General features: G+C 39.8%; 1 protein-coding gene across 3 annotated transcripts in view; it reads right to left on the reverse strand.

Annotated features, from left to right (window-relative positions):
• The window catches only part of zanl (zonadhesin, like), a 69,401-nt gene that overhangs the window by 13,260 nt on the left and 43,031 nt on the right, over nucleotides 1-13,110 (reverse strand). For all 3 annotated transcript variants that reach the window (XM_044184798.1, XM_044184797.1, XM_044184799.1), the window contains exons 28-40: nucleotides 11,906-12,153; nucleotides 10,897-11,074; nucleotides 9,575-9,683; nucleotides 8,447-8,541; nucleotides 6,936-7,112; nucleotides 5,775-5,983; nucleotides 5,494-5,638; nucleotides 5,228-5,325; nucleotides 4,896-5,042; nucleotides 4,618-4,782; nucleotides 4,276-4,403; nucleotides 1,451-1,722; nucleotides 1,152-1,360 (exon numbers count right to left, since the gene is read on the reverse strand). In XM_044184798.1, coding sequence (XP_044040733.1) covers nucleotides 1,152-1,360; nucleotides 1,451-1,722; nucleotides 4,276-4,403; nucleotides 4,618-4,782; nucleotides 4,896-5,042; nucleotides 5,228-5,325; nucleotides 5,494-5,638; nucleotides 5,775-5,983; nucleotides 6,936-7,112; nucleotides 8,447-8,541; nucleotides 9,575-9,683; nucleotides 10,897-11,074; nucleotides 11,906-12,153 — 2,180 coding nt within the window. The remainder of the gene's footprint in view (nucleotides 1-1,151; nucleotides 1,361-1,450; nucleotides 1,723-4,275; nucleotides 4,404-4,617; nucleotides 4,783-4,895; nucleotides 5,043-5,227; nucleotides 5,326-5,493; nucleotides 5,639-5,774; nucleotides 5,984-6,935; nucleotides 7,113-8,446; nucleotides 8,542-9,574; nucleotides 9,684-10,896; nucleotides 11,075-11,905; nucleotides 12,154-13,110) is intronic.

A 13,110-nucleotide genomic window follows, 5' to 3' on the forward strand; every position in this document is an offset into this window, starting at 1 on the left:
AGGGCCAGAGCCGCCTCTATTTTCTGAGGAGGCTGAGGTCCTTCAACATCTGCCGGACAATGCTGAAGATGTTTTATGAGTCTGTGGTGGCCAGTGCTATCCTGTATGCTGGTGCATGCTGGGGCAGCAGGTTAAGGGTAGCGGACGCAAACAGACTCAATAAACTGATCCGGCCGGTGACATTGTGGGGGTGGAGCTGGACTCTCTGGCGGTGGTGTCAGAGAGGAGGATGCTGGCCAAACTACACGCCATCTTGGACAGTGTCTCCCACCCGCTCCATGACGTACTGGTCAAGCAAAGGAGCGCCTTCAGCGGAAGACTCATCCCACCAAAAAGCACCACAGAGCGCCACAGGAAGTCATTCTTGCCTGTGGCCATCAAATTCTTTAACTCCACCCTCCAAGGGTTAGTCTGTATGACCCTAGGTCACTAAACTGGACATTGATCATTACATATCCGCCATAATTGAATAATTGTGCAATATTCTGTGTACTACTCCTGTGCAATATTAGTTTTCCCATGTTAGGTTTTCTTATTTATTGTTATTGATATTATATACCTCATGCACCTCCGCTTATTACTATTACTTATTACTTATTTGGTTACATTGTATTATTATACTGTACTTTCATCATCAGCCGGTAAACCCACTTGGTACTCAACACTTAGTTTATCTTATACTTATACCGACCTGATACTTAATTTATTTTCTGACCTGTTTTATAGTGTTTTATAGTGTATCATATTGTTTTCTAGTACTTTCTCCTGTGTGCACTGACGTAAAGGCAAGCTACTGTAACAGAGTAAAGAGTTTCCCTACGGGGATCAATAAAGTATTTCTGATTCTGATTTTTAGGGAAAAGCCTAGGAAATTATATAGAAGTGTTTTTCTTTCTTCCTTTATTCCTGTAATTATTTTGTTTACCTTCAGATTTATCTTTAGACACCTCAGTGGGTCCTGACCACAGGCTGGAAACCACTGTAGACACCAACTTTGTCTGGGTCTCTACTGTACACTAAGAAAAGTTCATCTGCACCATTAATTCTTATAATCTGCATGTGTTTCTGATTTCAGTATTCAGGATGTACTATGATACCACATCCGGTTTAGGCCCATCAGCCAACAGCAGTATGGACTCTGCTTCACTCACATCATGGTACTCTCCATCTGAGTCCAGACAGCCACATTTGTCCAGAGGAACACACTTGTTGTCACTGAGGACGTAGCCTGCGTCACACTGGCAGCCCTCCACACAGGTGGTTGGAGGAAGGTGGCAGAAAATGGGGAAGAGGTCGGAGCAGGTGGGGGGGCAGGGGGCGGTGCAGTCTGAGTAGTGGCTGTTAGGAGGGCAGGGCAGGGCTGCAGGGAAGGAAGAGAATTAACTATGAGAAGAGTAAAACTAAAATCTTTTCTTTATTTAAACTGTTGATCAGTGTTACTGTAACTTACGACAGAAGGTGTTGTTCCTCCAGCTGATGGTGACTCCAGCACTCTGGCACGCCTGAGCGTACGCCTCAACGTTGTCACAGAGTGTCGCCTGCATGCCATCATACTCACACATGTCATAGATGCAGTTACCCAGGAAAGCCTCTGGGGGCACCAGAGAGTGGCAGGGTTTGAAGCGGTCGGATAGGATGACCTCGGCACACTGAGCCTCGTACAGCTTCTCTTCTTCTGTGGTGCAGTTGGGGTGGACATCTGGACGAGTGTCTGGCTGACAGCTAGAGGGGAGAATGTTTAGATGAATGGTTAAGTTAGGCTCTGGGATGTTGCAATGTCGTTTCTGAGTGACTTAGCAGACGTATTAGCTCATGCTATTCAGATGACAATTTTTAAGACTCCATCTGCCTGTGATCACATAGAATATTTTACTGATGTTCTGTTTGATTTATTGCGACACCATCTTAGACTTGAAAAGTAATGATTCTCTTTGATATGATAATGGACCCCCAACCCTATGATCAGTAGACAACCCGCTCAACCACCTGAGCCACAGCCATGCTATGGGCATAACCAACAATGCTATAAAACTCAGAGAAATTCAGGACAGAGTGTTGGCAGACAACACAACATTTGGAAATGTTGAATGTGTAGGCATTACAACTATTGCTAGATTACTGAAAAAGCATCAAATCAGTATGAAGCAATTGTACACTGTCCCCTTTGAAAGGAACTCTGATCATGTGATCAGAGCTCAGATACCAAGACGTCTAAGTAGGATGACACAGTACAGTACTGGTTTTGAGTTTGATTGGTTTGGTTAGGTATAAGAGTTACTGTAATGGTGTAACTCTCCATGTTTCCTTGTGGATTTATTTTAGAGAGTTGTGGAGCTTGAAGCCAGGCCAACACCCAACATATTCATCTTTGTGGATGAGGCTAGTTTCAACTTAGCCAAAACACGCTGGCAAGGAAGAAATGTGATTGGAAACAGAGCAAAATAAAACCTATTAAAGCATATTCCAGCATTTCTGGTCATTTCTGTGACATATACTGTAAGGTAGCAAAATCCATGCAATAAAGAAGTGCCCTTCTTTTTGTTGTAATGGAATCTTGATAAATATTCTTTATAATAAATGAATAAAAGGTACTTCAAAGTAAAACGTGATACATAATGCTACTTGTTGTTAGTGATTTTTATGGTCATATAATGAGTGTCACTGTTGGCAGACAAATGTTGTCAGTGTTCGGGTATAAGAGTTGAATCTGAGGTGTGTATAAAGTTTTTTGGTTCCATTAGTGCATTTTGGATGTGAGACTAACTGTTGTGCTGCCTGTCGGTATAGAGAACTGTCTGAAAGATTCGGAAAAGTGAACTCAGTATAGATAAATGTGAGTTTACAAAACTGTAAACTGTTGAGAATCTACTTTGAGGGTGGCAGTGCCAAAAACGGTTGTTGATACAGCTTTATTGGTAAAGATGGTTTTAACAGTCAAAAGAAGATGGGGTTAATTTAAAATAATGAACTTATATGAACCAACCATGTACAGTAAACTACTGATATTATGAGGTTGTATCATTAGCCAGTAGGGGAAAAGAAGTAAGGGTGCTGAGGGTGGCTAAGGTAGGCTAGATTTGTAGCCCTACAAAATATTTTATTATTATTATTATTATTGTGAGCAGTGCAAACTTTCCTGATGGTTTCCTTTAAAATTTGTATAGTGACATGTATAATTTTGTACGAATTGATCTACATGAACAAAACACTCAAGTTCAAATGTCGTTTTCAACCAATAACAGAACTTTTGGAAGCGTTGCACTATCATGAGAACAGTAAAGTACATTTTTTAACAATGCCATTTCCATTTTGTCATATTATTTGGCAGACATTAATATGGTGCTGCTGTTTTTGTTGATATATAATACAATAAATGAATCTAATACAGAAATATAGTTGAGGTGTCGGTCATTTGGTCAACCGCACCCCCACTCAAAACATGTTACGTTCAGCAACAGCATGCTGTGTTTTTCAACCCCTCATTGTGCCACAGTTTTGATATTACCACTTGGAGCACAAAAACTGTAAATGTTCAAATTGCATCCAAAAAGGGGAAGAGATTTATGACCAAGTAATCTTAACTCAAGGTCCACTTACATGCTTTTTGGAGCATTCATCCGCATCTATCAGTCTTCATTAGTGAATGGAGTTGGCTCTGGTGTCACCATGTGACCTAAGTATGGGACTTACAATTCCATTCACTGAGTAATATATGTTTACATTCTATCTATATTTTTGTCATCCTGATTGTCCAGGATAGAGGGTGTTGTATTTTGTACAAATTAAAAAGCCCCCTGAGGCAGATTTGTGATATTGGGCTACATAAATAAAATGGACTTGACTTGACATGAAGACCATGATATATGTATATATATATATATATATATATATATATATATATATATATATATATATATATATATATATATATATATATATATATATATATATATATATATATATATATATATATATATATACTACATACTAGCTGCAATATATATATATATTAGGATAATATGCTACCAACTGAGTCAAAATATAGTGCTGGAATGTTATCGGCGTCATCGTCATCAAGCCAGAGGCCTTGTAAAGTATATAAAAAACTTTCATTGAATTAATTGTAAACTATACTGATTTCAAAATGTACATTATATTTGCTCACAAAATGTGCAAATGGTTATCTGAGAAACTCAAGACTGAGTTTTATGAGATAGCCCTCAGACTATCCAGATTATCATAGTAAACCATATGTATTGGCTGTAACCCACTGACCCAAGATCACTGTCTTCATCTGACTTCCAGCTGTTACCCAGTTCTATCACATCCTTGGCTGGTTTCTTGTTGGGCATCAGGTTGTCATCAGTGGAGTTTTGGTTGTAGTTTCCACACATGCCACACAGCTGGAGAAAAGGGAGGTGGTATTGGGTTATCACAGTGTTTCATACACTGAGGGACCTTGACAAGGTTGCATCTTGTTGCATTCATAGTCCAGTAAAAAATAACAAGCAACTACAGTTAGAATGATATGAATGGTGAAACCTTTTGTCTTTGACTGTCTGACCTGACACTGAGATTTGGTGGGGGGACAATGGGAATGGTCTTATGTCTTCATACCTTGTTGAAGTATTCTCCAGGAACAGTGATCTCCAGGTGATGGACTCCGTCAAATTTCACCTGCAGACCAAAGTTTGTGTCCAGCAGACTGTAGGATCCACTGGCTATCACCTTGGCTCCGGCCAAGTCAATGGAAACTGGGGTTCGCACCCGCCGTCCATTCACCTAAGACAAGAAGAAGAGAACACTGCCGCTGATCATTTCACTATGCTGTATCCCATTACTGTTTTCTGCGGTTATGACCCAATATCCATTACATCTGGACAAACATTCCTTACCAGAACTCTGCGGCTCTTTTGCAGTTCAACCACAGTGTCATGAGGCAGGTAGACTTTGACAGAGCGAACATAGGAGGCCTCTGGTTGACCACGCTCCTCATTTTTAGCCACTATCTTAAAGGGAGTTACCTTGGTGGTGTTACACACCTAAAGGATTCAGAAAAAGAATTTGAAGGATGCATATATGGTTTTATTATTTATGTTTCCTATAGTTTAAAAATGATTTACAACAGACACACTGCATGGCAAGCAAAGCAGTCAGTGGCCAAACATGACAGATGTGTATCAAGTTGAAAGAGAAATGTGAAATACAGGTCAAATTCATCTCATACCTCCACCAGAATGTAAGTGCAGGTGCCCATGAATGTGTGCATCACACCATCAAAGGTGTAGTAGTGAGGATCTCCAGCCACGTGACATACTCCTTTACCTGAGGAGGGAAATGAGGCTCAGTGAAATATGAAAAATACATTTAATGATTTAATTAATGATTGGCTCAAAGTGAAATGATGAACAAAAATAAGACAAATTACAACAAACTGGAATTATTCTTCAATCTGGATATATTTTTGGTCATCCAGTCTGTTGTTAAGTTTACCTGTAGAGTGGCAGTCCAGTACTCCTTCTACAACTTTACACTCCTGTGCAGGGCTGCACTGCCAGGGCTCGCAGGTGATATTGTGGTTGCTGTTACACTTACAGCGCTCTGAGCAGTCCATCTCTGTGAACCAAGTGTCTCCCACCTACACACACACACACACACACACACACACACACACACACACAAATAATGCGTAATAAGTTTAATGCATGTTCAAACATATTGCAAAAAAATGCCAGGAAAATATTCCCCTTGACTGTTCCACTGAGCACACTTACCGGCCTGTACTTTCCATCTCCATCAGTACATCCACACTTACTGAGTGGGACACATTTGTCTCCACTGAGGATGAGGCCGGGGTTACAGATGCATCCTTCTACACATGGCTGATTGCAAGAGCCACCGGGACCTGCAGGGTCCTGACAGCTGGGCTGGGGGCAGGCGGGGCTGCACGGGTTGTAATGACTACCTGGGGGGCACTTCATAGCTGGAGGGAAGATGACATTTGGAAAAGGGTGGTTTGCAGCATGTTTTGTAAAATAAATATTACAGCTTTCATCAATCTCTAAACAAAAAGGAAGGACGTATTTATATTGTTTTTTTCTTCCAATGTAAAGCTGCAATTGATATTTTCCTCACACTGGCAACTCTAAATGGTGGCAAGCATTTCATTACTGATAAATCACGTGTCATTGTGTCCAAATACTAAATACCACATACTTAGCTGCAAGATATCTATATTTAGCACATGTCAAACTTAAGTCTTGCTGTTAAAATTCACTGAACTGAAATCAGTCAGCTCAGAGGGTCTGAACTTTGAGTTTTCTATTGCTTGAGCAAGGACTTCTGGATCAGAAATGTTTCCTTCCCTTTCATAATACAGAGTCCTGTGTTTCCTTAGCTAAGGGGGAAGAAGTTTATTTTCTTAAATCAACCCTATTTAACTTTTGTTGAACAGCAGCCACTGTGACAACACGTGGTAAATACAGGAACTAACATTAGCCTCCATAAGCTACTGGTACCAGAGCAATTAGGTCAAGATGTGTTTTGCTTATTAATTCGGTTTTTCATTTGTAACAGGAACATTTTGTTACTTCGTCTTTCAAAAGTTACAAAATCTGGCTTTAAAATGTAAAGAATTCCACCACACCTTATGATGGCTGCCACTAACACTAAGATACTTCCAGGTCAACTCTCTAACGTTAATGATCAACACACACCTAAAAAGTAAATTCTTCCAGACTGGGCAGAGCTAAGCCCCATCTAAACAGCACATCACACCCTATATCTTTTGACCTTTGGTGATAGTTCTGGTTTGTCAGGAAAACAATCAAATACTGTAACTATGGTTTTAGTAATAAACTGAGTAATAATGGCATGACGTATTGCTAAAGGTCCTCTTTATTTTACACACACACACAACACACACAGAGACTTACGACAGAAGGTATTGTTTCTCCATGGGATGGGGACTCCTGCAGCGGCACACATGTCAGCATAGCTCTGCATGGCCTGGCACAGAGCCACAGTCTGACCTCCAGTGGCACACATGTCGTAAACACAGTTTCCAAAGTATGGCTCAGGGGGCACGACAGAGTGACAGGGCTTAAAGATACCTGAGGTCAAGATCAAAGACACAGAGATGTGGTGGAGGAGAATGCCAGACAAACTCATTTTACTCAATGATCACTTTCACAATGGTATCAGGCTACTATTACTCTGACTTACATTTAGTATCAAGGACTAACCTAAGCCTTTTTGTGGTCCTACAAACTATGATAAATATGTGACAGTAATTTATGAAACCTTAAAGGGTAAGATCAGGCTCAAGGGGTCTACTTCAGTTAAAACCATGTTTGGTTACCACTATGTTTTTAATAACTGATGTGTTATAGTAATCACCATTCCCTAGGCCCTACCTCCACCCCAGTATCCATATGTAAGCTGAGTCTACATTCCCCCTATGGGGGAAATTGTCACTCCCCACTCCCTGCTGTGCTGAGCTTGGTGCTTCCTTGTGGGGAGTGACAAGGTCAAAGCACTAGATGCCAAATATCAATGCTGTAAATATTCTGTATTCACACAATAATCCATCCCACATGAACTGGCTGACTGAAATGAAGATTACAAACCTAATAATAATCAAACCTGAAAGTGCTGTATGTTTGCCTGTTACATGGACACACAAAGAACATTAGATAAAGATGTAGATTGCTGCTGCCAGTGCTTATTTTGTTGCTTGATCCTGTTAGAACATCTTTCAGAACCTGCCAGACTGGGATCCATTACTTTAGCACTTTTCAGAATTTACCAATAAACACTGAAATATTGAATGGCATCTTTTCATTTAGGGGTGCACGGTGGCAGAGCGGCTACAGCTCCTGCCTCCCAATAAGGAGATCATGGGTTCGTGGGTTCGCTTCCCGGACCGGACCAACATCACACAATCTCTCTGGGTGGAGTCTGCATGTCCTCCCCGTGTTACCGTGGGTTCTCTCCGGGTTCTCCGGCTTCCTCCCACCGTCCAAAGACATGCATGTGTAGGTTAATTGATAACTCTAAATTGCCCGTATTGAATGAATGTGTGAGTGAATGGTTGTCTGTCCTTGTCTGTGTCTGTGTTCGCCCTGCGACGAGTTGGCCACTGTCCAGGGTGTGCCCTGCCTAAGGCCCGAAGTCACTGGGATAGGCTCCAGTCACCCGCGACCCCCTAACGGGGACCAAGCGGTAGAAAATGGATGGATGGATGGATCTTTTCATTTATTTCCCACTGATGTTATCTGTAAATTGCTTCGGCATAGTAGCCTGTTTGTGATTGTGATTCTGATGACAGTGATAATGATAAATGGAATACCAGGCCAATATATCAGGATATGTAGGTGGCAGGTATGGAGAGTGGTGTTCTCAACATGATGCACTGTGTACGTGCGTGTGTGTGTGTGTGTCATACCATTGGGATCAGTGATCATGCCGCAGCTGGTGGGCTTCTTGGCCTCCTCCTCCACCTCTTTATCACAGTCTTCCTGTCCTCCGCCGTTGATACAGCTGGAGAAGAGGTGGAGGATATAAGTGATGATTTTTGTTGTGTGCTTAAGCATATGCATGTGTATGTATACATAGATGTTTGTCAGTCTGCCTACTCAACACTTTAGTCTAGAGCATCATACTATATCTCAAAACACATCAGGAACTATACAATTTGCTGCAGATATTTTAGGTTCCATGAGGATAAATTATTTTTGGTGACCTTGAATAATGGCCAAATCTCAAATATCCCGAAAGGCGGGGCCAACATAAACAAATAAAAGTCTGCTAAAAAACATGGAGGGGTGGATAACAGTACCTCTATACAATGTCTCACATGTTGAATTTTGCATAACGTACAATTCTGCTCTCAGTTTCTCTTCTCTAACAGAAATGCTGTTTTCATTCACTAGCGATTCACAGTTGCTTTCACTTTGTTGTTGTTTAGATCACTGTCAATGAAACTCAATACTTGCTGTGGACATTTTCATTAAAAGCCTGCTGCTCTTCTATTGAGTTTCTATTCTCTAACAGAAATACTTTTTTGATAACTAATTATTTTAGTTTCTGGATCCCTGTTAAACTACTGTCAATAAAACACTTCCTGGTGTTTCACATTAAAAGTCTTGAGTCATTAAAAATCTCAATGAGCCCTGCCTTTCCTGGTAGGGTTTTATTATATCAATAGCAATAATAATAATAACAGCGATCCAAAAACCGCAAAGTAAAGGCAATTGGAAATAATTAGTGAATAAAGAATATGGTATCTCTGTTAAGAAGATTAAGTGAGAGCAGCAGAGTGGTGAGTATGACATGACTCTGTTGTACTGTTGAATTAGTGCTGTAGAAATGGACATTATCCTGAATTTATCAACAGGTAAATATGGAGGAAATGTTGAGTTTGTCTCTAATATAAGGGTGTTACAAATTAAGGCCTGGTTCCCTTTGCCATTGAAGTAAAGAAAGCCACTATTTACCAGTACATGAGTTGTCTATGTCTGATTTTTATCGGCGAGTGCAGTTCCGTGTTTATGTATTCTGTGATGTGACTCACTCTGGCCGTGGGTCAGGAACCTGCCAGCTGCCCCCCAGTTCATTGGTGTTAGCAGCTGGTGTATTGTCTGGTTTCAAGTTGTCATCTTTGGGGTTTCCATTGAAATTTCCTGCCGAGGCAACAAAAGTTAAGACTCACCACAGAGTGATTAGTCAACATGCTGAAAAAGACATTCAGGGTTGCCTTTGAGATAGCTGGTAGTTTTGGGTTGGAGAACTATTGTACAGTGAGGCAAACAAAGTGGAAGTTTCATGAAGAAATCGACAAAATTTTCAAAAAGAAGTATTGTACTTTGTTACATTTCAAATTGCATCTGTTACAGAGTAAAAACAAAAGTCACATAAAAAAAGTCCTGATAACCCGTGTGAGAATAGAACAAAAGAAAGGAGCCAAATCAGCGCTGCAGCAGAGAAGAAGCTGTTGGCGTGTTTGCAGCCGCAGGAGGGCAAAGCTCCAGAGAGCTCCATGTCCAGAGAGGAGACAGTCTGCACTCAGCTGACACTCTAGAAAACATACATGTTACATGTTTACGTTCACTGGCCACGTATCAGGGGGAGTATGGGGAGTGCGGTTGCACCTGGACTGGGGCTTGCAGTTAGTGAACAGTACATAAATGCATAACAGTGCAATTAAATTAAGGATGACATCATTAGGGGTTACGGTTATTTTTTATTATTATTATTTTTTTTTATTATTATTATTATTATATTTTATATTTAATTAGGAAGTCCCTTGAGATTAAAATCTCGTTTTCGAGGGAGACCTGGCCAAGATAGCACACCATTACAAGGTTACAAAAGTTTAAAAGTCCAAGACTCTCCCAGGGAGACAAAATCATTAAGTTATAGTGTGTTCTGAAGGTTATTCTATGACCAGGGCACGAAATATGATATGGTTAGCATTATTGTACCTTTGCATAGTTAAAAAAGGTTACATGTACCTTAATTAATCACTGATTTAATGATTTAACTCTACTGTTGATTCTATAAGAAGTGTCAGACTATTAAATTGATGTGGCTTAATAATGCTTATTACACCCTTTGCGGTGTCCATAAACTTTTTGTTTATTGTCAGCCATTTTTGTTTAATTTTTTGTTTTGTCCTCTTTTCTGGTTAATTCTAGTAAGGCTATACAGAGGAAGGTGATTATATATTTATAATGATAATCAGTTGATTGCACAAGTACTTTTACTTGAGTAAAGTTTCTTTAAAGTAATAGTTATTTTACTTAATTCACTTATACTTACTTATACTTATAATATTCTAATACTCTTTCCATTTCCCTGCTGAAATCGGAATTAATAAATCATACTGGTTCTTACCACACATGCCACAGAGCAGGCCATTGTAGGAGGTTGGCACAGTGACGTCAGCATGGTGGTTACCATCGAAACGTACCCTCAGGCCGAAGGATGTTTCCAGGACAACAAACTTTCCGCTCAAGTAGATCTTAACTCCACTGATGGAGGTGACAGGTGGTACAACCACTGTCCCATTGACCTGAAGAACAGAGAGATATTTATTCTGATGATGGACAGGGAGTGTAAAGAAGACAGGAAATACTGTATGTGGAGGCATTAATTTAAACCAGTGGTTACCAAACTTCTCCTGTCATGTCTATTTTTCCCAAATGAATGAGATTAATAAACCTTCTTCACAGCAGATATGTTGACTATTCTGACACAGCAGGAAAAGCACAGGTGTAACTAAAAATATTAATGATGTGTCATGGTTTTGGGTTTTTGTCCTGTTATTTCCTGTTTTATTTTGAAGTGTTCTCCTCTCGGCGTGTGTCTTGGTTTACTTCCTGTCTTTGGTTGCTTTTCCCTCCAGTTTTGATTGTTTGCCCCGCCCTAATTAGTCGCACCTGTGTCTCGTTGTCTCCCCTACCTAAGTGTATTTAGTCAAGAGTTTTTTCCTTTGTTTAGTGTCAATTAGTTATTGTACCCAAGTGTCCTGGTTTGCCGGTCTGTGGATTCAGTGCGTCCCTGTACCTTGCCTGTCCTGCCTGGATTTTTGGATTTTGCCTGTCCACAGTTGGATTTTGTTTCTTTTGTTCGAGCCTGCTTCCCTGCGCCTTGGGTCCTTTCCCTGCTACCCTGCTTGACAAACTAGAACATAATGATTCAGTTCTAGGAATGTAATTCAGCAATTAATAATGCCATTAGTTACACCTGTTTGACAAGTAAAAATGGTCTGCTGTGGAAAAAGGCCTTTTCAACCTGGTAGTACACACAGGCAGTGATGGAGACCGTAGAGATTACTAATCTAGCAAGCAGAACTAAATCTGTATCAGTTGCTGTGCAAGAACAAACCGGTCAGGTAACATACCTGGACTTTGTGGCCCTTGCCGAGGATGACCGTCACACCATTCACATTGATCACCACAGCCCTGACGTAGGAAACCTTCTTATTACTTCCTCTCTGCTCATTCTGGGTGTCCACAGTGAAGTTCGTCAAGCCGGAGGAGACGATGCAGGATTTGGTCAGGGTATAGGAGCAGGCTCCCATATAATGGTGGGTGTGTTTATCAAAGGTGGTGTAGTGTGGATCACCCGATACTGAGCAGATACCATTTCCTGAACGAGAGTTAAGAATTTAGCTGAACTGTGTGGAGTTTGAACTGTTGGGGTTTGCTGACGTATCTGATTTTAGTGAGAATGCTGATTAAGCAGCATTCACACTATTGTTGTTTTAATCTTTTATACTACTTCTACTGTACATTTTTTGCTTGACTACTACTTCTGCATACTTTAAGCTGCAGAAACCAATCAAATATCAATGTTTAGCTCTTTAATATGGAAGCATATACTGGACTATATTCAAATGAAAATATAATTCCACAATAGCATAATTTTACATGTTTAAGTAAAAATGAGAATACAATAATCCAATTTTTACATACTTGTGTGGGGTGGGTGTTCTGACTTAAAATGGAAAAGCTGTTTGACATTTCATTTTCAAAGTGGTAAGCCACTGTACAGTGAACAATATTCAAATGTTAATTCAAATTTGAAAATGAAATAACCAATGTAACCTGATTTTTTTTTTTTTTTTTTTTCATTTATGCAAGCAATATTTAAGTCGTCATGAAACTGAACTTTTCTAACAATTTGAAAATGAAAACTGCGTTTGACATCTCATTTTCAAAGACTTAACCTGCTATACAGTGGTAAATATTTAAATGCAATAAGTAAAACAGCGCCCCAAGTCTATTGCATTTATATTTAGAGGTCACCATGGTCTTTTGGTTCATAAAAGTTGTTTTTGTACAGTACACTTCCATACTTTAAGGACACTTATGCTTGTATTCAACTTTTTTCTACCTTTTTTTTATATTTTTGTTTTAAAATATTAAGCTTTGTTCAACTTTCTTTACAATGTAATTAAATTGGGAGCAATCTATACATCCTAATCCAACCTACTCCACTTTGAAATGCTACTAGTTCTGCATACTTGCTATATACATCATTTAAACTCTAAATAGGTCAGAAGACTTGTAAACTTGTATTTAGCTTTTTTGATATATTTTACAG

Source organism: Siniperca chuatsi, linkage group LG22 (assembly GCF_020085105.1).
Source record: "Siniperca chuatsi isolate FFG_IHB_CAS linkage group LG22, ASM2008510v1, whole genome shotgun sequence".
Classification (NCBI taxonomy): Eukaryota; Metazoa; Chordata; class Actinopteri; order Centrarchiformes; family Sinipercidae; genus Siniperca; species Siniperca chuatsi.